The sequence below is a fragment of the Carettochelys insculpta genome, chromosome 17 (assembly GCF_033958435.1).
Source record: "Carettochelys insculpta isolate YL-2023 chromosome 17, ASM3395843v1, whole genome shotgun sequence".
Taxonomy (NCBI): Eukaryota; Metazoa; Chordata; order Testudines; family Carettochelyidae; genus Carettochelys; species Carettochelys insculpta.
The window spans coordinates 6,576,918-6,601,093 of record NC_134153.1 but is presented as its reverse complement, the minus strand read 5'-3'; the positions used below and the strand labels follow the sequence as shown (position 1 = coordinate 6,601,093).

The window sequence follows — 24,176 nt, the reverse complement described above, 5'->3', positions numbered from 1 at the left end:
TCTTTCAAAGTTGGGGTTTACTTTCAAAAGAGCAGCATCTGCACTGGTTTTCTTCTTTCAAAAGAAGCTCTTTTGAAAAAAGATGCAAATGAGATGCCACATATGCAAATATATGCCTTATTTGCATTTTCGATTTCACTCATTTGTATACCTCTTTCAAAAGAGGAATGCAAGTGTAGACACACCCTGGGGGTGTAGCTTATTCACATCCGTGAGTGATATTTGTTATATCAACTAAGCTGCAGTCCAAATCACATCACATGTGGCATCAGGAGTCTTTTATTTCTTTTTCCCTATTGCAATACTGCAAATCCCTCCCATCCCAGCTGTAAAGAAGTTATTGGCTGTTCTTTAAGTTCAGCTGTTGCCAGCTGTGCCTCATCTGAACGTACAGCAGCCAAGATTCAAAAGCATAAATGAAATTAAAGCATGAAAGGAAAAAAATAAGAGCACATCAATGCAGCTCATTTCCCATCCTTTCTGTGATCATTTAAAATGGCATGAGAGCTCGCTTTGGCTTAAACTGTTACCAAGCAAGAGATAATTGAGCAAGTCAAACAGTGAGTAATTAGGGCCACAGAAGCAGTGAAAGGTGTTGGAATAGCAACTGTGATGAGCAGAGAGCTCTGCTGGGAGTATTGAAGGTAATGCTGCAGAAACGAAAGTTGTCATGGGGACACACAAAAGATGTGAGGAGCTGTAGCAGAGGAAGTGCTTTACCTGCATGGCAGCCTGCCAATTGGCTCACAAAAGTTTTGAGTCAAGTTTCAGTAGCTGAATGAGAACTCACTGGGGGTACGTGAAATGAACTGGAGGTTTGCCATTCATTTCAATTTCAGTCTGAATATCAGAGAGAGAGAGAAAGAATTTCTTTCTGAAGATCCAGTCTCCCACACATAGGCTGCTCTGCACCTCAGATCACAGTCAATAGTGGCTAATTACAGGCGGAGGCATTGGTGTTCCCCCTCATTTCCTCCATCCACAGGCAGGCAAAATTTTGTTACGTGCCTGGAGGCATGCGTGGATATGCGCCACTCACAGAAACACCTGCTGCCCAGTGTAAGAGGATGTGGGCGCTCTGCTAATCAGCTGGGCAGCACCTGAATCTCTCCTGGGTGGCCGCTCAAGTGCCCAGCTTACAGGGAACACTGGTAGACACTACTCCTGGTATATAGAGGCAGAGCTCCTTTGACCCACAGTTTCATCTCAGCTCTCCCTGCCTAGTAACCAGAGTAAGTTGCACTCAGGCCCACCAATGGGGGCAGGGCAAAGGACCCAGAGCTCCCGGCCACTCCCACCACCATTGCAGAAGTAGCAGCAGCCGGAGCCCTTGGACTTTTAAATCACTGTCGGAGCACCACGCAGCTGCTATGGGTGGCTCAGAGCTGGTTGCCCCCACTCCTGCCCCTTCCTCCCAAAGCCCTGCCCCTTCTGGGAGTGCAAAGTCTGCCCACTTCCCACCTCCCCGAGGGGCCCAGCAAGACTGTCAGTTCCCCTGGTTGCACCATTAGAAACAACAGCCATAGTGGTTTTGCATGTTTCCAATAGGGATGTACCAGCTCAGGTTCCCAGGTGCCTGTGACTGAGTCACATCTCTGAGGCAGACAGACCCTTAGGCTTGGTCTATGCTAGGTAAGTAAGTCTATTGCAGATGAACAATTCTAGCTATGGCAGTTGCATAGCTACAATCGACTTGTCTGGCCATCTTCACTGAGGGAGGTCAACGATAGTGAGGAATACAGGAATCGACTGCCAACCCCACACGGTTAGGTTTCACTCGTCCCTACCAGGTGCTTAAACTGACTGGGTCGACCTTCCCAGAAGTGTAGACATAGCCTTAGAGTGTGAACCGTTCTTCCTGCCACTTACTCATGTAAAGTGAATCTTGCTACACTGATTGGATGCTTTCTTGATCCATTGTTTTTAAGGTATAAGGGCCTGACCCTATGAGACTGAGGCTAATTGTAGTTTTACTTTTAGCTTCCTGGGAACTAGAATTCATCCCCATATGTCCAGTTATTTAAACATCTCTAAAATGTACATATCAAATAATGTTCAAATATGTATGTGGCCCCTGAGCCCAATCTACCATGGACACAAGTATATAGTCACATCTCACACAGTCAGCAATTCAATTTTTGCCTTTTACTGTGATGTACATCACTTGCTTCCTGACATTCTGGAGTCAGCATAGATTCTGCTGTGATTAAAGCTGCATGGTCCGAAAAGAAATAGTGGGAATACTTTTTTCCATACCTTTGCTCTGGGTGCCCAGAACATTTGGACTAGAGCTGGTTGGAAAACAGAAAAACTTTATGTGCAAATTTTATCCCTGTTTTTAATCAGAAACTTTCAAAATGTGACCTTTTTCAACCAGCTGTTATTTGGGATTTGCAAGCCTAAATCCTTCAGGCAACTTTCAAAATATAGGCCTTGGAGGCTACAGGACTCCAGGATCTTAAGCCTTTTAAAATCTGAATGTAGAGCTATTCCTTTGTAGTTCTAGGGTATTTTTAGATACGTATCACTGACTTCTAATTCCTTCTTCCCTTTCAGTATCTTAAAAGAGGTGAAGAAAATTATTTGGTTTTTATTTTTAATTATCGTCAAAAGAAATCATCCCTGGCAGAAATCTTGTATTGGATGTTTTGGCCTGCAGCTAATTTTGTATATCTGAGATATTAACCTCTGAAATAGAATTTATAATGGGGCTGACAAACCTTTAGCTAGAATTGTGAAAAAGGTGACACTATAATATCAGTAATATCTTTGGAATCTATTTATTTCCCCCCTTTATAAGTGTGCTAAGCCAACACAGAAGCACAGTGAAATAATAGTATAAGGGTTGGAAATTTAGTACTAACCAGGATTCTTCTGGTTTGTATCACAGGCAGATGTTAGCATCAGAACATTAACGTGTTCAAGTGAAAAATGTCAACTTAGGGTGTCTGTTTACGAAAAAATTTTCTGAATCAATTATTTCAGAAACACCTTCAATCAGCACCTTTTTGCTGATCCACAGCAAATATGGTCAAGGTTGCTAACACAATGTAATGCTTCTTAGTAGAGGTGAAAAACATCTAGTGGTTCTTCTTTGGGCTATTATAAAGGCTGTGTCTACACTAGCCCAAAACTTTGAAATGGCCGTGCAAATGGCCATTTCGAAGTTTACTAATGAAGCACTGAAACTCATATTCAGCACCTCATCAGAATGCTGGCAGCCACGGCACTTTGAAACTGACACAGCTCGTCCAGAAGGGCTCCTTTTCAAAAGGACCCTGGCAACTTCGAAATCCCCCTATTCCTACCTGCTGTTAGGAATAAGGGGATTTCGAAGTTGCCAAGGTCCTTTCGAAAAGGAGCCCTGTCTGGACAAGCTGCGTCAATTTCGAAGTACCGCGGCTGCCGGCATTCTAATGAGGAGCTGAATATGTAGTTCAGTGCTTCATTAGTAAACTTCGAAATGTCCATTTGCATGGCCATGTTGAAGTTTTGAGCTAGTGTTGACATAGCCATAATGAATGAAGGAATATTGCTGAAATAAAGAAACCTTGGAGTATTTTTTAAAAAAAATCTGTATTTTACCTAAGACTCTTCATTAGAGACTGTATTTTTCATCTCCATGATGGTGTACGAACATTAACTGATTGAAATGCCCAATACTTCTGTGAGAGTCATTCTTCCCCACTATTTTACATGGATAGTTCCACTTCCAAACTACTCAGAATCAAAAAGGTCAGAGGCAAACGTTGGAGACAACTGTCCAGACAGAGACACGTATGTAAAAGAACAAACAAAACCTTTGCAAGACTCAGAAAAGGTCTGAATTTGACTTAGTTCAATGTTTCAGCTCAGTTCTTATTTTATCCAAACTGTTTTTACCCCTCTCTACCTTGAGAAGGAAAATACTAGGACTTTCAGCTTAGAAAAGAAGAGACTAAAGGGGATATGATGGAGGTATATAAAATTAGGAGTGGTGTGCAGGTAGTGAACAAGGAAAATTATTTACTTGGTCCCATAATATAAGAACTAGGGGACACCAACTGAAATTAATACACAGAAGGTTTAAAACAAATAAAAGGAAGCTCTTCTTTATTTAGTGAAGAGTCAGCCTCTGGAACTCCTTGCCAGAAGAGGCTGTGAAGGCTAGGACTATAGCAGGGTTTAAAAAGAGCTATATAAATTCATGGAGGTTAGGTCCATTAATGGCTATTGGCCAAGATGGGTAAGGAATGGTGTCCCGAGCCTCTGTTTGACAGAGGCTGGAGATGGATGGCAGGAGAGAGATCATTACCTGTTCAGTTCTCTCCTTCTGTGGCACCTGATATTGGCCACTCTCGGTGGACAGCACACTGGGCTGGATAGATCTTTGTTCTGACCCAGTAGTGCCGTTTTTTTAAAGGTGGCCTTGCTATAAAGGGTAATATTAGAATATGGTCGGGGTGGGGAAGGGGAGGTGGTCTGTGTCTGAAGGGGATGGAAGAGTTTTAATACCAGGATAGTAACGCAGGTACAGTTGTACGTACCTAACACCCCTAATTAGGTGGGACAGTATCTAGGCTTTTGACTAAACTATTTACCATTTTCCCCTCCTGTCCCTTCATTAAGCATTCTTGGCCCAAAGTAGTTCAGTGCAGTTAAAAGCCACGTCCCTATTTTTAACTTGGCACATCTAGAAGAGGCCCTAACTCTGTGCAGACATGAGTTAAAATGCAAAGAGAAAAGAATTACACCAGCCTGGAACAGAAGGAACCCCTGTGTTGTAATACCTTTCATTTTTAACATGTAAGCATCAAGCAGCACTATAAAATTATTTGCAAGTGTAATCCACAACCAACTGGGTGTGTTTCACTCTTCTATGTAGTGGTACCTAGGTCACTTACACAAAGAAAGAATGAGCCCACCGCTACACTACCGGAGAAGATTGACCCACTCAGGGTCAATCGTCCAGTGTTTGATTTCACGCATGTGGGAAATGATGCTCTCGGGGGTCAAAGCCGACCCGTGTGCTCCTCACGACAGGCAAGGGATAAGGAAGGTTGAAGGGAGAAATGCTCCCATCAACCTTCCCTGGTGTAGACAGACATGGAAGTCAATCACAGATAAATCAATTTTAGCTATGTAATTGGCAGAGCTAAAATTGTGTATCTGCGGTCAACTTCTATGTCTAGCGTAGACAAAGCCTGATTCTCCTCTACAGCCTTACCCAAGAACCAGATGGTTTTCAACTCAAGCTGTAGAAGCTCCTGCACTAAGCTCTAAAGGTCCCAGGTTCAAGTCTTCCTATTGGCAGTTACACAAATGCAAGTGTTTATGTATTTGTGGATAAAATAGCTGCTTATATGCAGTTGCCCAATTTGCAGGTGCTAATGCATCAAACATAAAAGTAGCCATACTGGGTCAGACAAGCAATTCATCTAGCCCAGTATCTTGTCTTCTGACAGTAGACAATGCCAGGTGTCCTAGAGGAATGAACAGAACGGGTTATCATCAAGCCTGTTTCCAGCCCTGATAGAGGCTAGGGACACTGTTCCTGCCTATCCTGGCTAAAAGCCACAGATGGACTTATTCTCCCATGTCTATTGGGAGGTAGTGGTTCTGCTTTGATTTGCCCATTCTTTCGTTTGCCTCCTCCAATCAGTCTTGTCTATTTAGATGGTAAGGTCTGCTGGGCAGAGACCATCTTTAGTTGAGAGCCTGAGCAAAGCCCAGAACAATGAGATCCCACTCTCAGCTGAGGCATCCGTTTGCTACTGTAATACAAATTCAATTAATAATAATTATAATAGCCACCAAATACTCCACTGAAAGCTTTGCTCAATGCAAAGTGAAAAACTGGCCAACAAGAAAACAAATGGCTCCATCTAATATGTACAGGGAACATGATTCACAACACTTTGTTTCCCATTGTTTTGGGAGGGATATTAAGTATCCTGCCACATTTGAAAAAAAAATCTAGAGGTTTGACCTAAATTTTCTGTAGAGGAGGGAAGCTACGGTGAACTCTCTGCAAGCTTTAGGATCCCTGCTAAAGATTATCAGCCAGAACCTCAGCCTTTGCAACTCAGACTGAGTTTCCACTAGCCCGGAAGATTGACCCACTTGCTAGGGATGTGCAAAATTGACCTCTCAGGCATCACAGTTGACCCCAGATTCCTTGCAAGGCATGAGGAGTAAGGAAAGTCCACCAGAGAAACTCTCCCATAGATCTTCTTCAGTAGGGACAGCCAAGTAAGCCGAACACAGATACATCAATTCTAGGTACACAATTCCTGTAGCTAGAATTGCATATCTGCAGTTGACTTACTTTGCCTAGTGTAGACATAGCCTCAGGTTAGCTCCATCAAGGCAAACAAGGATTTGGGGAGGGTGGAACCATTGCAGAGTAGAATTGTACGCAGATTTCAAATATGGATTCCTGGCTTCAGGATCATAACCAGAAACAGTGCAAATCTTAATTCTAGCGGAATGCTTTGGACCAGTGAATGGACATTGATGGAACTGGGCCTACTTGCAGCAGCTGAGAATCTGGCCCAATGAATGATTGTGCTTCTGCTCTGCCTCTCTCAAATCAAATTCTCACTGCAAGAAATGGAAATATGACCCATTTGATAATGAACAACAACCTGAGTTATGTGTGGGTGTCCGGTTGCTTGCAAAAAACTAGCTTCTTCTAATAATGATGGGTAACAAGTATTTTACCCACAGCAATTCTGTACAGGACATTACTAAGGAATGTGCCTTTTTCTGGATTTGTATTAATCCATGGCACTACATAAAATATTTTAGGATAAACACAATAATGTTACAAAGATATAGGAGCTCAGAAGGAAAGACCAAGTGAAAAGAAAACAGCACATATCTACTGCAGCCAACAAAAATCTGCCCAGGGTTAAAAATCATGCATCTGATCATCTTCATGAACCTTTATCTTTCATAATGAGACTTTCTGAGCATTGATGCTCTTATCTTAAGAATATCATTCTAAGTTATTATTTGTATTACCATAGCACCTAGGAGTGCAAGTCCTAAATCAAAATCCCATCTTAACTTTTCTTCCTCCTCCCCAAGCCACAGGAAGATGTTTGGCTCACACACTGGAGATCCATGCAGGCAGATTTTGATTGGGTTTTTTAAAGATGAGGGGTAGGGTGAAAGCAAGATTATAGCACAAGGAGATGGAGGAGGAGATTTGAGTTGAGCGCAAACATACTTGAGGTCAGCAGAGTGGGCAGCCATGAGGTTTCTGAGGCTCTTGTCAGCAAGAGGACAACCAGAAAGGCTGAAAGAGAAGAGATGGAATATCTGGATAAGCCCAAAATAAATTAGGGAAAAGAAGGGAAGGGCGAAGGAAGGGGAGAAAGAAACAGAACCAAACCATCCACACGATTAAAACAAACAAACAAACAAACAAACATTACTCTAAAGAGTCAGAACCTGAAACAGAAGGTCAACAAACCTGCGGTGAGAGGCATAGTTTCCCGTGATGTGTCCACTGCCATCACAGCCTGGGGTAGGGCAACTGAACAAAAATAATAAAAAGTGTAAGTGCCCAAAAGAAACGAATTCATTGAACGATTCATGCATGGGTGAAAAACAGGGAAGCAGCATTTTTGGTTGAAAAATTAAAAAAAGAAAAAAGAAAAAAGGAAAAAAAAGAAGAAAGGGCCATGTCTCTTTGGGTAGGTGAAATTCTGGTGTGTGTTCTGGATTTTGTTAGCACATCTTAGGATTGGCCTTGGTATTTACTTAGCATATTAGCAGCCAGGAGAAATCTGTACAAATAAACCAAATTCGCCCTTTTTGGCCTGCTCTCTTTCCTTTCATTCCCAAGAGCCCCCGGCATGTTTCCATCTTTGAAGGAATTTGTGGCAAAATATGAAGAATGAGTACAAAGGTGGTTTGCTTGGATTCCTTTTTTGTTGTTATTTTTAAAAGGAGGAACAAAAGCAGACCATATGTCATTGTAAATGGAAAACCAACTGTACAGACTCAGTATTGCCAGTTCTCACGGCTTTTATCACAGTCTTGTGACATTTGGTTAGAAACCCCAGCTGCTGGAATGAGGCAAATCTGTGAATTTCAGCTTTCATACAATTATATTTAAAGCAGTGTAAGACTGGAAGGGACCTCAATAGGTCATCTAGTCCAGACTCCTGCACACAAAGCAGAGCTAAATTAAATAATTAGACCATTCCTGACAGGTGGCTATCTAGTTATTGCAGCTTGCTTGCTTTCTAGCACTCAAGGCTGCAGAGAGAAGCTTGAAAACATGAATCCTAAATGTTTATCACCTGAAGGCAAATTTAAAGATCCCAAATGACAAGCACTTCTCTGGCACCTTAGCAACTTATTAGGTCATGAGCTTTTGTAGATAAAGAAGTGGAAGAGGAAGTGGGTTTTACGCACAAAAGTTTTACCAAAAAAGATCAAACAAATTTGTTAAGCTCTATTGTTCCACAGGACTGCTTGTCAGTTGTGAAGCTAGAGACTAATACAGCTACCCCTCTGACACTAAGGCCACGTCTACACTAGCCCTCTCCTTTCAGAAGGGGCATGGTAATGAGGGATTTCGGCAGAAGCTAATGAGGCTCTTCTGTGAATATGCAGCACCTCATTAGCATAATGGTGGCCACACACAATTCGAAAGTGCCACTTTCAAAACACACACCACCCATGTAGACAGGGACCTTTCAGAAGAACCCCCCCCCCCAGACATCTAAAGCCCCTTCTTTCCAAAACCAAGTGGGAAGAAGGGTCTTTCAAAATCAGGGGGTCCTTTCGAAAGGCCCCCCCATCTACATGGGCAATGTGTGTTTCGAAAGCAGCACTTTCAAATCACGCGCGGCCGCCGTTATGCTAAGGAGGCACTGCATATTCATGGCAGCCCCTCATTAGCATCTGCCGAAATCCCTCATTATCCTGCCCCTTCTGAAAGGAGGGGGCTAGTGTAGACGAGGCCTAAAAGACCCCAGTTTAAAATAAATCTCATGGTGTCTGGGGTTCATTCACAATTCTTGAAAACTTGGAGCCGGCCATTCTGCACACAGATAGTTTATCCTGGCTTTATGTTCTCTATTTCTACCTCCCCACTGCTTCCCAATGAATCTCCTAACTAATGCGATGGGTGTAGTGTGTTTGTGATCTTCAGGAAATCCACAATGCTGTAAGGGATTAAACAGCTACATTTGCATATGGTGGGGCTTACTATGCAGTGTAGCCAAACTATCTTTAAATAGGGATTCCTAGGTTTAAGACTGTATCTGGGAACTAGTGCTTATGAAATACTCTGGGTTGTGGTTGCGGTTCCCTCGACAGGAGTTTGGAGGGTAGGGTGGGGATTCTAGGGAGTCATCTTCCTCTATCCCTTATGCTGCACAAGGACCAATGATGATAAACCTAGTGTGCCACTAGCAGCGGTCAATATGCAAAATAGGCCATTACCTGGACATAACCCAATCCCACTTCCGCAGTGGCTAGTGGAATGAAGCCATGTGACAAGTAAATGCAGCAACTTGGAAAGGGTCGAGGGATCCCTGCCTGTCACATGCTTGGAGGGAGTATATAAGGAAGAAACAGCTGAGTCCAGGGTATCACAGGGGAAGGTCATGACTTTTTGAGGCCTTTGGGCATTACAGCTGGTGATTTCAGTGGAGTTCTTTTGTTCCGTTGTCTGACTACTGTGGTAAACAATATAAAGTGTCCTGAGGGAAAGGGACTTCTGCAGGACTTGGGCATGGAGTTTTCTTTCCTTCCCTGGCAGCTGGAAAAGCTCACCAGCCTCCAGGCCACCGATGGGGGAGCACAAGTGAACCTCTAAGACCTGCTTCTCAGCGAATCCCCACAGCAGTGCCACAGGCATCGTGTCTGCCTTGGACCATGCAGTAATACGGCGTCCTTCCCAGCTCTTCCATCATACAACCTGTCCAGTCGCGGTACAGCCCTCAATATAAAGACAAGCTGACTGGCTTATTTGTAGTGTTAGATGTAGGGCGACCATATCTCCTTGTCCCAAATATGGGACAGGGAGATATGGATGGGGAGAAGCCCCGGGAAGCTGGGAAGGAGGTGGCAACCTCCTGCCTTCCCCGGGAAGTGGCAGCCACTGGTCCACCCTGGGGAAGCAGCAGCCGCCAGTGCTCCCTAGGACCCCCAAGGAAACAGCAACTGCCACCGGAAAAGATCAGCGTGGAAGGGTCCAAATCTGGGACAATTCATCCTTTTTAAAAAATAAGTCAGGATGCCTTTTTGGTGTTCCAAATACAGGACCATCCTGCCTAATACGTGACAGATGGTCACCCTAGTCCTATCCCCAAACTGCCAAAGATGAAGGGAATAGAGGAGTCCCGCAAAGATAGTGGTCACCAATCCTTCCAGGGAGGGAATGTCTTGCATCAGCCTGAAGTAACCATGGTAGATGCACAAAGCAATTGTGACAGGGTGCGGTCAGAGACCGGTAAAACATGGCCACTTTGAGGGTGGCAGAGAGTAAAAATACCAAGAATGAGTTAGGGGCAAGAAAAGGGCCATACTCTGAAAACACAAAGCAGCGACCCACAGCAATACACCGTGCACAGGAATTGGAGAGATTCTTGGTACTAGGGCAGGACAACTACCTCATAGTTTGTCCATGAAGATGGTCCTGGGACTCTTGTTTCTGATGCCCCACAAAACAACTTGTTTTATACCCTCTGTTGTTGGTGCCTCCACTCCCTCTGCATTATGGGACAAGGGGCACATGCAAAAGTTACTCACACCAAGAGACAGAAAGGAAAAATATATCAACCCTAAATCCCTCTCACAGTAACAAAAAACATAATCACTGGAACTACCATTAACTTGCAGATGTTCAACTAACCATATACATTGCCTTGTGGCATTAGAGTCTTGTTTATGGTCTCCCTTCCCATACAAGACAGAAGTGGGTGATGCTTTCCCAGACACTGGTCACCAGCAGCTTGAGATGATGCAGACACATTGTGGACGTGAAAACAATAAGTCCTGTAGCACCTTAAAGATTAACTATTTTATTTAGTGGGTAATGAGCTTTCCTAGGTAAGCCCCACTTCAGATTCTAGAACAGAAATAAGCAAATGGTAGATATAAAGCAGAGAATTATCAAAGTGGGGAATGGGGTATTTGAAGGAATGGCAGCCATCCCACTTAACTTAATTTGGTCTTTCCAGAGGCCCTCTTAATGATAGGTGACTCTCCCCCATCCTATGTTTTTCTCTCTCTCTTTTTTTCTTCTTTTCTCCATCCTTCTTTTCTCTTCCCCGCCCTCTGCTCTATATTTGCCCAGTTTGCTCATTTCTGCTCCAGAAGCTGATGAACTGGGTCTTACCCACAAAAGCTCATTGCCTAATAAATAAAATTTTAGTCTCTAAGATACCACAAGACTGCTTGATTTTTGTGAAGCTGCAGACTGACACAGCTACCCCTCTGAAACGCGGATATGGAAACTCAACTCTACATGACAAGTGAGTTTACTCATGAACGGGCTGCATACAGTGCATTGTAGTTCAAGATGGCAGTGGAAGGATCAAAGAGGACTTGCATGCCTGGTGTGGAAAAGAAGCGTAGAGCTGCCTAGAACATTAGGGAGATTCCTTTCCAGGGTGATTCAGTGCCCTAAAACAGTCCCCCATTTGTGGAAAAACATTTACAGCTTTGACTCATGTGCCCTCCACATGAAGGAAGAGTTCTTTCTCCTCTTCCTCTGTTCACCTGGGACTTCCACATATCCCCTTTCCTCTCAGCATCACACAGTCCTCTTCAAACCTCCCACTGGCATATCTAAATAATGTTAGGCTACGTCTGCACGAGAGGCTTTTCCCAGCAAAACTGGGCTTTTGTTGGGAAAAACTGAAGAGCATCCACATGCGAAATGCAGTTTGTCGCCAAAACCCAGCAGATACGTTGACAGTGTTATATGTCTCCCCATTCAGGTACAACGCCTCTCGATGGCGTTCTGTTGACAAAAGAGCTGCGTAGACGTGCCAGGGCCCTTTTGTCGACAGACAGGGCTTCTGGTTCACCATGCGGCCTTGTTTGCTGAGTTCCTGGTCTGCTGTTCTGTTGAGAGAGGGCCGGGCAGTCTGGCTGCTCTCTGTTGATAGAGTGGACTGCTCTTTCAGTCTGCTTTTACGACACAATCTGTCAACAGAAGTTTTGCCAGGAAATCCCTTCTGACAGTGACTTGCGTAGACAGGCTTCTCGTGTAGACTTAGCCAAAGAGGTCAGCAAAACGAAGGCTTGCTGAGAGCTTCCCCTCTTATATGTAGAAAGGTCAACGTTACTGGGGAAATAGTCCTAGGAAGAATAGCTCCATTGACAGGTATACTTTGGGGATCAGCCTGCCAGACCTTGCACCTGAATAGTTTACTCCAGCATTTCTTTGATTTGAGGTGGGTTCAAGCAGCAAACACTGGGTCAGGATCTGAATTCTGCCTTTTGGTCACGTGAGTTATCTGGATCCAGGATTCTTTATCTTACCACAAGGAGTGGGAAGTTCTGGATCCAAACCTCCCACAGGTTGTGTCCAGGGTTTGGTTCAGGGCCCTCTTAAGTGTATCATACAGCACAACAATGTACAGTTGGGTTGGTTCAATAATATACATTGCTGGGCTTTTCATAGCTTTCTTTTGGGGGACTGTACTCCCTGCTCTGCATTACTAGAAAATGCTGTTCCACTAGCTGAGATGGCTGCAAGACTGGCTACGTACCTGCCTTCCCAGATATGGGCATAATAGTACAGGTTGAACCCCTCTAATCTGGAACTCTCTCATCCAGGAACATCCTAATCCAGCATGATTTTATTTAGCCAAATGACTGTTTATCATGGGTGTGGCCAAGTTTTCTGTGGTCTCATAAAGGTTGCTTATAGCCACCAGTCCTGGGTCTCAGTGTTCTGCATTGTTATTTAGCTCTAATTTACCCCTAAATGTCTGCTAAAGACAGTGGGAGTGTTGGTAATGTGCTAGACAATATTGACCTCCCATGGTCCAGAAAATTCTCTCATCCCGCACTGGTCAAGTCCCTACGGTGCCAAATTAGAGAGGTTCAACCTGTACTGGATTCTGAGCACCACATGCTAGTATCCCTTGGCCACTATTGTCTTGAGAGAATAGTTTGGCATCTCATGCACAAGGAGGTTGGGAATTGGGCAAACTCTTTCCCTCCATCACCTCACAAGTATTAATTTTTAGGAGGAAAGATCTAGGGAATGTGCTCTCAGAAACACTTTTTACAGGCACTTTTATGAATCCTCCACTTAAAAAGATTTCAAGGAGATCCTTTAATCATAATGTAGTTCTGCGAAGACCATCTGGGATAACACTTCATCTTGATAATTAGAAATAATCAGAGGCTGAGATCTCTCTTGAAGCTTTTGGTTTGAAGTGTTTGGATTAAATAAGACCATCACAGTTTAAAACAATGCTGAACTGTTTAGTTGTTGTTGTTTTTTATTTAAATAAACTCATTCCCACTTGCCCACCCTTTCTACCTCGCCTGAGCAGTCTATACATGCCACATTGTCTCCACCATCAAAGAGTCAGGACTTACGTGAGTAGCTCTTTCTTGATGTCCTTGGGAAGGAATTTAAGCTTGAAGTTGGTTAAGGTAACTTCCCCTGGGTATTTCCGTTCTTCAAAGTTCTCCTCTGACACCTCCTGCTCATCTGCTTCAGAGGAGGCAAAAGAATGGGCTGCAGGCTCTGACTGTAAGAAACCAGCGGGAATAGTATCTTTACTGACCCACATGCTGTGAACATGGCAGCTCTGGGGGATCAAAAGAGTTCATCTACCCATTTTAGGCCTTGCAGCCCCCATCATCTGAATGCCTCACCGCCTTTAGTATTATTTCTTCTTCCAACAACTCTTGGGGCAGGGCAGAACTATTATTTCCCTTTTTCAAAAGGGAAATGGAGACAAAGGAACGCTAAGTAGCCGGTCACAAAGCAAGTCTGTGGTGGAGCCAGGAATTGACCCTAGGTGACCCAAAATGCAGGCTAGCACCCTACCCCCTGCATCACCTTTCCTGTCTGGAATTCTAAACATCTGGGGCCTGGTTCTGGTCTTACTCCCACTGGGTGTTCACTCATGCAATTTCAGCTGGAGTCACTGCTGATTTGCCCTGCTTGCACTGAGATCAAAATGAGGCCATTGGGTTTATGCTTTAACAAAAAGTAAAAGATTATTTATCCCATCCACTTGGCTCATTAATTCACCATGCAACCTTCTCAGTCAGGAGTGGGAAAACTCATTTTGCTGGACTTTGCAGTCACTTGCACATTGTGGTAAACCTAGACTTTAAGAAAGCATTTGATACAGCCCACTTGACCTTCTTATCAATAAACTAGGGAAATGCAACATAGATGAGGCTACTATATAAGGCGTATGCATGAGTGGATGGATAACCATTCCCAGAGAGTAGTTATCAATGTTTCAGTCATGCTGGAAGAGAAAAACATGTGGAATTCTGCCAGAATCAGTTTTGAGACTGGTTGTGTTCAATATCTTCATAAACAATTTAGATAATGGCAGAGAAAGTGTGCATAAAATCTTTGCAGATGATACGTAGCTGGGAGGGGTTGCAAGTGATTTGGAGGATAGAGTTCTAATTCAAAAGGGTCTGGACAAACTAGAGGAATGGTCAGAGGCAAATAGGATGAAGCTCAGTAAGGACAAATGCAAAATATTCCACTTAGGAAGGAAAAAACAGTTCCACACATGCAAAATGGGAAGTGACTGTCTAGGAAGGAGTAATGCAGAAAGGTATCTTGAGCCATAGGGGACCACCAGCTAAATATGAGACAACAGTGTGTTACTATTGCAACAAAAAAAGCAAATACGATTATGGGATGCATTAACAGGAGTGGTGTAAGCAAGACACGAGAAGTAATTCTTTTGCTCTGCTCCGTGCTGAATGGGCCTCAGCTGGAGTACTGTGTCTTGTTCTGGGCACGACTTTTGAAGAAAGATGTGCAGAAATTGGAGAAGGTCCAGAGAAAAGCAACACAAACAATTAAAGATCTAGAAAACATGACCTATGAAGGATGATTTAAAGAATTGGGTTTGTTTCGTTTGGAAAAGAGAAGGCTGAGATGGGACATGGTAACAGCTTTCAAGTTCCTAAAAGGCTGTTACACGTAGGAGGGGGATAAATTATTCTCCTTAACCTCTGAGGCTAGGAACAGCAGCAATGGGCTTAAATTACAGCAAGGGAGGTTATGTTGGACATTAGAAAAACTTCCTAACCGTCAGGGTGGTTAAGAACTGGAATAAATTGCCTAGGGAGGCTGTGGAAGCTCCATCATTGGAGATACTTAAGAACAGGTTAGATAACATCTGTCAGGGATGACCTAGATGGTGCTTGGTCCTGCTGTGAGGGCAGGGGGATGAATGCTATCACCTCTCTAAGTCCCTTCCAATTCTGGTATTTTATGGATTCTGTGGTTGAGAGTCAGAGTCCAGCCTTCTCCCCTCCCCACCACTTCAGCGACATGAATAAGGAGAGCTGTCCTAATGTGAGGTAGCAGAATTCCCAGGGGACGGAATGCAGGCATAAACAGCTGTATACCACCTACTGCACAGGGGGATTCCTGTTCAGCCTGGCATACAAAGGCCCATAGCCTGAGCATGCTGAACTGTGGTGCTCCCTGTCTGTGGGACCCATCCCTATGGAATTACTCCAGAATGTATAATTTAGAGCAGCTGTTAGGTTGCTGTAAATTATGTGGGATGGCTGAGTCAGCCCCCATCCAACCCTAGAAGCAGGGTGGAAAAAAGATGTCTTAACGTGGTTCTCATCACCCTGGCTACGTCTACACGTGAAGCCAACATCGAAATAGCTTATTTCGATGTAGCAACATCGAAATAGGCTATTTCGATGAATAACGTCTACACGTCCTCCAGGGCTGGCAACGTCGATGTTCAACTTCGACGCTGCGCGGCACCACATCGAAATAGGCGCTGCGAGGGAACGTCTACACGCCAAAATAGCACACATCGAAATAAGGGTGCCAGGCACAGCTGCAGACAGGGTCACAAGGCAGACTCAACAGCAAGCCGCTCCCTTAAAGGGCCCCTCCCAGGCACAGTTGCACTAAACAACACAAGATCCACAGAGCCGACAACTGGTTGCAGACCCTGTGCCTGCAGCATGGATCCCCAGCTGCCACAGCAGCAGCCAGAAGCCCTGGGCTAAGGGCTGCTGCCCACGGTGACCATAGAGCCCCGCAGGGGCTGGAGAGAGAGCATCTCTCAACCCCTCAGCTGATGGCCGCCATGGCGGACCCCGCTATTTCGAAATTGCGGGACGCGCAACGACTACACGGTCCCTACTTCGACGTTGAATGTCGAAGTAGGGCGCTATTCCTATCCCCTCATGGGGTTAGCGACTTCGACGTCTCGCCGCCTAACGTCGAAGTTAACTTCGAAATAGCGCCCGGCGCGTGTCGCCGTGACGGGCGCTATTTCGATGTTAGTGCCGCTACTTCGAAGTAGCGTGCACGTGTAGACACGGCTCCTGTGTCCTGTGCTAGGTGCAAGCTGATTGGACATGAGGACCTGGGCCAGAGGGTTTAAAATTTGAATGAGTCTCCTGTCACATTTGCATTCTACTAAGGAGACTCAGGGAGAAAAGGTGCAGAGAGGAAGAAAACAACTGATAAAACCAGAATGCGAATTGGGGAGTGGAGTGAGCACAGTGAGAAGTGAACACAGAGATAGTGAAAGAGGATCAGCACAGCAGAGAGAGAAAGAAGGTAAAATTAAATGCAGTACAGCATGCTTGGGATTGTCCAAAGTACTTATCACTGGCTTAACTCTGCTCCCACTGATGTCCCACTCCCTCCTGACTAAAGTGTCCAAGGAAGTGAAGAGTCACCGGTTTTTAGAGTGGGAACATGATACTCTCTGCTTCTCAGTGGAAGAGGGACCCAAGTACAAGGTCCCATCACTGCTTACCTCCTCTGGCTCCTCTTCCCGCTGACGATTTGGTTTGGTATAGTCAATAGGGCCATCCCATTCATCCTGACGGGAGGTCTGGCTGGACTGGGGTGAGGTCATGGTGCTGCTAGTGGCACTCGTGCTATTTTGGCGTTGGGACACGTCGGGGGACTTCATACTGGGACTGCTGCTGCAGCTGCTGCTGCTGGGGAAGGTGGTCTCCCGCTTGCGATGCTTGTTCATGCTCAAGTCCAGAGTCCCATTTTCATCCACCTCAATGTCCATAGACTGAAAGATTGGGGACAACATTCAAAATGAGTAATGGCAAGCAGCTTCCTGACTGTATCTTTGCTGTACAGGGCAGCCAGAGGCCTAAAGCAATATAGAGTAGGTGGTACTAGTATGCCCACCCTGTTTCTTCTAACCCTGGCAGTCAGTGGGATGGAATGGAGCAGAATGGGCTTTCCTCTCAGCAATGCATTCAGAAATGCCCAATGTCAATATATTCCAGCCACCAACAGCAAATGCAACAGCTGTTTGGAAGGCATGCTTGTCTCAGAAAAGTACTTTGTATAGTCACATGTCTCCACACTAAGCTCTACAGACACCGTTGCAGCTACTGGGTTGTTTTCCAAATGAACAGTCAAGGATGTCTTCTTCAAAACAGGACATACGTAACAAGAGACAGACGTACAAAGTCCAGCACAAATGGTCACGGCTCTCAGCACAGGCACTCGTTACTTTAGTGTGCTGGTGCATTCCTCCCAATTTTTAGGTTTAGGCCTGAGCCTGAATGGTGCTAAGTGCCTTTTAATGGCACTAAGTACCTTTTGTTGCTTCAGGTATGAGCAGGCATTTCTACTGAGGAAACGCGCAGCTCCCTGCAGTAGCAGGTGCTTGTGAAGTCCAATAGTACCAGTGCCCTTTAGGTTTCAAGTAGAGCTGGCCAGGAATTTTCTGTCCAAATGTATTTTCCATCGAAAATGTGACGTCTTAAAATTTGATATTTTCCTATTTGAGCCCCTCCCCCCAACCACTCCCTCTCCCTCCCCGTCGCCCCCAAAAAGACTTTATATTAGGAAAAATCTAAATGAAGCATTTAATTGAGGGACAATTAAATAATAACCTGCATTCACCTGAGCCGATGTGGGGCCTCATTGGATCTGTAGTGCAGATGCTTCATGCACCTTTTTACCCCACATTGGCCAGGCTTCCTGACTAGAACTACATCTCCCATCATGCACCAGGGTCTCTGCCATTTTGGAAACCAAAACTTTTCAGAGTCTTTTTGTTCTGCATCAAGTTTTGACATTTGGTCCCTGACTAAGGATGCAAATGGGTGTGAAAATACCAACATTTCCCTCAGGCCAGAAATTCTGATTTTCATCCAGCTCTGGTTTTAAGTACTTTGCCCTTAAACCATCGGAAGACAGCGTCCCATTCACATTGTTCTCTTTGCTGCTATGGATTTTAAATTCAGCTCCCTGCATTTCCCGGCCACCAAGCTCACCTTGCTGGGAAAATCCTGCTGCTTGGTACTGAGATTTTCTGGCATTTCCCAGCAGCGGGTGGAGAGATTTAAGATGGCCGTGGCAGCCATGTGTGCAGCTTCGGCATCATGAGAGTAGTCGAAGCCTGTAGAAGAAGATGAAGTGCTCTTCACATAACTACTGGAAGGGCTGTGGCTGGGGGAAGAGGCCTTTGGAAAAGGTTTAGCTGAAAAAGGGAACAATACAGGTCTGATGTATAACTTACACAGGAGTGTCACAGGCAAATCAATCCAACGTCACCGCTTTCAGTGCATATACACACAGGTTCAGTCTCCCTGGTCCAACATCCTCAGGACCTGAGCAGTCCTGGACAATGGATTTTGCTGGACTGGGGTAGTCAGTTCTGCCCCCTGCTAGCACTTCCAGCTTCTGCTCCTGGGGTCCCCTCCCCGCAGCTGCCTATGGCTCCCTGACTCCCTCTCTCCCTCCTGCTGCAGGCTCTCCAGCTTCCTGCTTCTGGCCCTAGCTGTGGCTTCCCAAAGCCAGGGCTTTCCACCCAGCACAGGCTGCGGATTTCTGGGGCTGAGGCTTCCTGCCTGGCTCTGTGAATGAGCCACCACAAGCTGCCACACCCCAGCCTGGGGGTTTCTGTCCAGACCCAGCTGCAGCTTCCCACCCAGTCAGCCCTGGCCTCTTTTGGCCTAGGGCAAGGCTCTCCTGCTACAGCTCCCTGGCTCATTCACCCTGGCTGCTGGTGCCCCCCTCCCTTGCTGCCAGGCCAGCTGTGACTGCCCTGCCCCGGGCTCCTGACACTGGTCTGGCTGGCTCCTCCCCCTCCGAGCCCCAGGACTTTCTGGTCCCAGAAGATCTGTGGTCCTGTCAGACCACAGATGTTGCCAGACAAGAGAACGTTGGATTTGGGAGTTGCAACCAGTACTGAAATGGTAACGTTTACTTATTATAAACCTGTCCGTGAACTTAGTGCTCCTGGAACTGAAAGTGCTAACAGTAAGGAACTCACATCCAAGCGAGCGAAGGTGAAAGGCTCCCACATTGACCGAATGCAGCATCGAATTCCCAAAATAATGTAGCCCTCTTCATTAAAATCAAACTCCCGTTCTATCCAGAGGGCTTCAAAGGGGAAACAATAGCTTTTTGCCTTTGCATTCTCCGCACTCGTATATCATGTCATTATACAGAGATACACACATTTGTTACGAGGGGGGGGAAAATCACATTTTAACAGGAAAACCACAACACTCAGAGCTACCACATGTGGCTTTCCGATGACGACACCGGTGAAATACAGCTATTCTGACAGTTGTGTTAAATCTTCTTTCATATTGACCAGACCTACACTGTTGTGTACATTATTATACACTGTTCCAAACCTGGGGTCTGAGCCTGCAAGGTGATGAGTACCCATGGCTCCCATTGAAGCTCGCGAGTTGTGAGGAGATTCACTCTCTCAGAATTAAGGCAGTATAAATCATGGCCCCAGGCTTGTAAACCGATGCTTGTGTAAGGACTCCGTCATCCACATAGTGCACCTTGTAAGTGCATGTCGCAATGAAGATGGAGGGATCTTCTCACATGGATGCAGCTGCAGGATGGGCAAATTTTCAGGCTAGATGCTGAAGTTCTAGGTCAGTTTTCCTTTGCCCTTTCCCATTAACTTCAGTGACAGTTTTGCCTGCGAAAGGCCTGGAAGATTTGGCCAATGTTTGGAATGCAGCATGACAAGCTCAGGTGCCACAGCAGAGCAAAATGATTTTATTGTTCCCATTATGAACTCGAAAAATAAGACAATATAAACTGCTAATCTTCTTGAGGACTGCTCCCTCACTCATTATGTGTGCATATAATACCTTGTGACATTAATGAGAGTTATGTGCCACATCCCTCTGGATGACGATCTCTTTAAAGCAAGTCCTTAATGAAAGGAACAGATTTGCCTGCTATGATTGGCAATCATACTAATCTCATTGTTCTGATTAACCCATGGGAGTCTTGCCCAAATGATTATTCTTGTGCATTACCCTTTTTTTTTTGTTTTGTTTTGTTTTAATTTCGGTCTGGTTTAATCCATGTCTTTTGGTGGGGTCAGGGTATTTGCAAGCACAACCTGACAATATCCAGAACGGTGACATGCCAATTTCAATTTCACACTGTACACTCAGCGATGGTTTTCCATTTCGTAAGTATTGCTAGCACTAATGGACTTGCAATCAGCAAATTAGTAAAAATGAGTGACGAGAAAAAATAGAAAGGATTATCCTTGTGGGGCTGCTGGAATTATTTTTGTCAGTACAATTACCCTGAAAATTCTTTGCGAATATTGCAAATAACACAATCTATTCAGCAGGAGAATCACTTGTGCTGGGAAACAAATTACTTTTCCATCAGCCCTAACCCAGGATGACAGTGGCAGTTGTGCTCTCTGGCCTCCATCCAATTTCATTGTCTGATCCTTTACAGATTTAGTACTGTAATAAAAGGGAGCTTGCATTGTAGTGCAACAACTGGGAGGCTTTCAAGCATGAGCACATTTTAGAGAGCAGCTGCGTCAGGATTAAACAGGACTCTGAAAGTGGGATTAGCTACAAAGAGAAAGCCCTCTTGAGGGCTGCTGACTTCTGCAAAGTGGTTTCCTATTTTTTTTTTTATTATTTAAATGATGGATTCAGCATGCATGTGTGGAGGCTAATGGAGAAGGAACATTAAACAGTCAGTCTGCATGATTCTGCATGGGCTATCCACTGTGGAGGTGTAACGATTGCTAGTTTTAGCTCACCATGTCCATCTCCAGTCCTACACCCACAGATCCATCCTCAGGTGTGGGAGGGGAGGTTTATCTGAGCATTTCACTTTACGTATACATTTACTAAGAGGCTTCCTTTTGTCAAGGGCTCTACCTACCCTTGGTAGATAAGAGTGGTAGGTAGATAAGACAGAGACAGTATTAGGAAAGTGATAGATAGGGTATGGTTAAAATAATGTAATACATGGGATAAATGGAATATCTCACTAGGATATCAGATACAGAAGAGATAAAATATAAGCCAGCTAGCTAGAATAGAAAAAGATGGATGGATGGATGAATAAAGGAATATATGAGAGCTGTAAGATATTGGGAAAGAACTGGAGACTATTATGAGACTTATCCCACCGAGATATATTGTTCAGATGAATGTATGCAAGGCTGGGTGCAATTCTCCCCAAACCTGAAGCCAAAGAAGCTGTCCTTCGGGCTAAGCTGTTCTTGCTTATTCCATCCCCTTCACTCAACCATGCCCTCCCAAGAGCATCCATGTTCTCCAGCCAGCGATATTTAACAACACAGCCCCAAACCCCTCACTCAGCCCAACTTACATTTAAAGGCTTTCGGTGAGGTTTCGCTAGTCTGAATCTTTGGGGCAAGCATGCGTTTGCCAAAAACCTGAGCATCAAAACTTGCATAATCGAAGGTGACCTTGGAGTACTTCTCCAGCTCCTTGGCCAGGTTGGCCCTAGGGGTTGCTGGAACCACGTTGGGCCTGTAGCTCCCATACTGAGGAATCTCCAGCTGTTTCACAAAGCACATAGGCCTGCAGGGGGAACAAAAAAAATACAGAACCAAAGCTCAACAATACTTCTCTTTCCTTTCCCTGCTTTGTGAGTGACTCACAGAGAAAGTGCCAAGCCATTCCTTTGCTCCCGAGGTTGGTTTACCAATGTGATGCTCAAAACAAAAAAGAGGATCATTTCTCCATAACTCCGTTCATGTGCTTATGAGGTTTTTCTTACAAAATACTATGCTATTCTGGTTCCATTTCTTCCAGACTTACACCAAACTAAGAGATCAGAGTTTGAGCATGAGCTTGTAAAGTATACGACTGGGAATTTCACATTCCTAATTCTGGCTGTGTTACATACATAAATCACAATGCAACATTGTACTGTGGGATGCTACAGTACTGTAAGCTCGAAATAAGCAACACCATTTGCACTCCGCAAATTGCATAGCTCATTTTGAGTAGATTTTGAAAAAGCCTATTTCAGCACATGGCGCTGTCTAAATAGCCTGTTTCTAGGCATCCCTGTACTCTTCCTGTGACGAGGTGTACAGGGATGCCAGAATAGTGCGCCTGTTATCTCACAAACTGTTTTAAGACAACCGGTGTGTTGCATAGGGACGGGTAGCTATTTTGGGATAGGCACCATTTCAGGATATGGTGGTGCCATCTAGGCATAGGCTATAGCTTTGTTTGAGCTTTGCCAACAGAAATAAAATCTTGGGGTAGTTCTGTCCTTGGGGAGAGCTGGAAAGAAATGACACAAAAGAATCCAGCTCAAGTCACAATGTAGATTTGACTCCACGACAAATATGAACATGCTCTAAGGAAAGGCCAAGACACTATCTGCAGGGTCCCTTTGAAAGACCCATTTCTGATGTGCAGCCCAGAGTGAATCAATTTGACTTGCATATAAATTGTATATAAATTGCCCATTGTTATTCACCTTCACCTGACCCTTTCCCGCTGGTTATTCCTTACACTGTGAACTCCTCAGACTGTGGATGGTCCTTGTTATATGTTGGGAGAGAGCCCAGCTCATAGTGGGCACTATCACAAATAAAATATCTTAATTGTCATTTTTTCCCCCAAAGATGCTGAGCACTCACATTAGCTGATCTGGGTTTTCAGCTATTCACGGGGGAAGTGGGGAAAGCCATCAGAGCTTGATGTTTGCTAGGCTAAGGCGCATCAACATTCAGACAGGCTTGCAGAACAGTCTTGCCCTAGACTTCACATTCTAAACTAACTAACCATATTCCAGCCCATGTGTAGCATCATGAATCACGAAACTGCATAGGCAAGGGATCATCAGAGGCACACTCAGTGCTGGCCGGTGCTCATCCCAGGCAGATCAGATAAGCACAAAACAAATCAATCAAATCATTTGAAAATGATGAGGCTCCCTTCTAGCGAACAGGATCCCTCTCCTGTAAACCATGGGGTTGCAGGAAAATAGGTGCTGGTATGTATTTAAATGCAACTGTGACTGAATACTGTGTACCTGGCCTTCAAAAAATCCCCCTACTTAAAATGCTAATATAATAGCCACCATTCTCAGGCAGTTTGCATTGTAGTGTAATCAGCACAAGTGCCTTCTGCTGCACTGTTAAAACCCTTTGGCCTGTAGCCTCAGCATTAATTGATGCTACAGAAGCAATTCATTGTCCTGGATGCCCTCCATGGGATCATCCATTAAATAACCCTGCACCTTGGAGAGACCTGTGATCACAATAACAGGCATCAGCAGTACCAAGACACAGCAGTACAGGGCTGGATTGTGACTGAGTTCTTCTGGCAACAGACTTCATTTTAGTGGAAAGAAATGCTGTTGCCAATCTTGTTTTAAAATCGTACATACCTCAGTATCCGGTCAGAATTGGAGCTGCTTTTAGAGGGGTCGCCGGCCTGCGGTTGTTGCTTTTCGTGAGACTTGGCTAATTTTTCAGCAGCGGCAATGGGGCACCCAGATAAACTGTGTGGAGTTAGATCAGAAAGAAAGGAAAGCTAAACATGTGAGACTGGGCTGAAGCTCTCTATATGCTCTATGGACCAGGATCTGAACTGAGCCCATGAGAAAGTCTGGCCTTCCAGCCACCCGCCACCCCTTAATTTTTTTGGCAAGCTGCAAAGCATTCAGGCATCCCGTGTGATATTGCTCAGACAGCAGTTCAGAGGCA

General features: G+C 44.9%; 1 protein-coding gene across 1 annotated transcript in view; it reads right to left on the bottom strand.

Annotated features, from left to right (window-relative positions):
• Window positions 1-24,176, bottom strand: part of MYT1 (myelin transcription factor 1) — a 67,288-nt gene that overhangs the window by 25,555 nt on the left and 17,557 nt on the right. Inside the window, exons 8-14 of the mRNA XM_075011622.1 lie at window positions 23,858-23,971; window positions 21,815-22,029; window positions 18,463-18,587; window positions 16,971-17,240; window positions 13,567-13,721; window positions 7,460-7,522; window positions 7,214-7,282 (exon numbers count right to left, since the gene is read on the bottom strand). Coding sequence (XP_074867723.1) covers window positions 7,214-7,282; window positions 7,460-7,522; window positions 13,567-13,721; window positions 16,971-17,240; window positions 18,463-18,587; window positions 21,815-22,029; window positions 23,858-23,971 — 1,011 coding nt within the window. The remainder of the gene's footprint in view (window positions 1-7,213; window positions 7,283-7,459; window positions 7,523-13,566; window positions 13,722-16,970; window positions 17,241-18,462; window positions 18,588-21,814; window positions 22,030-23,857; window positions 23,972-24,176) is intronic.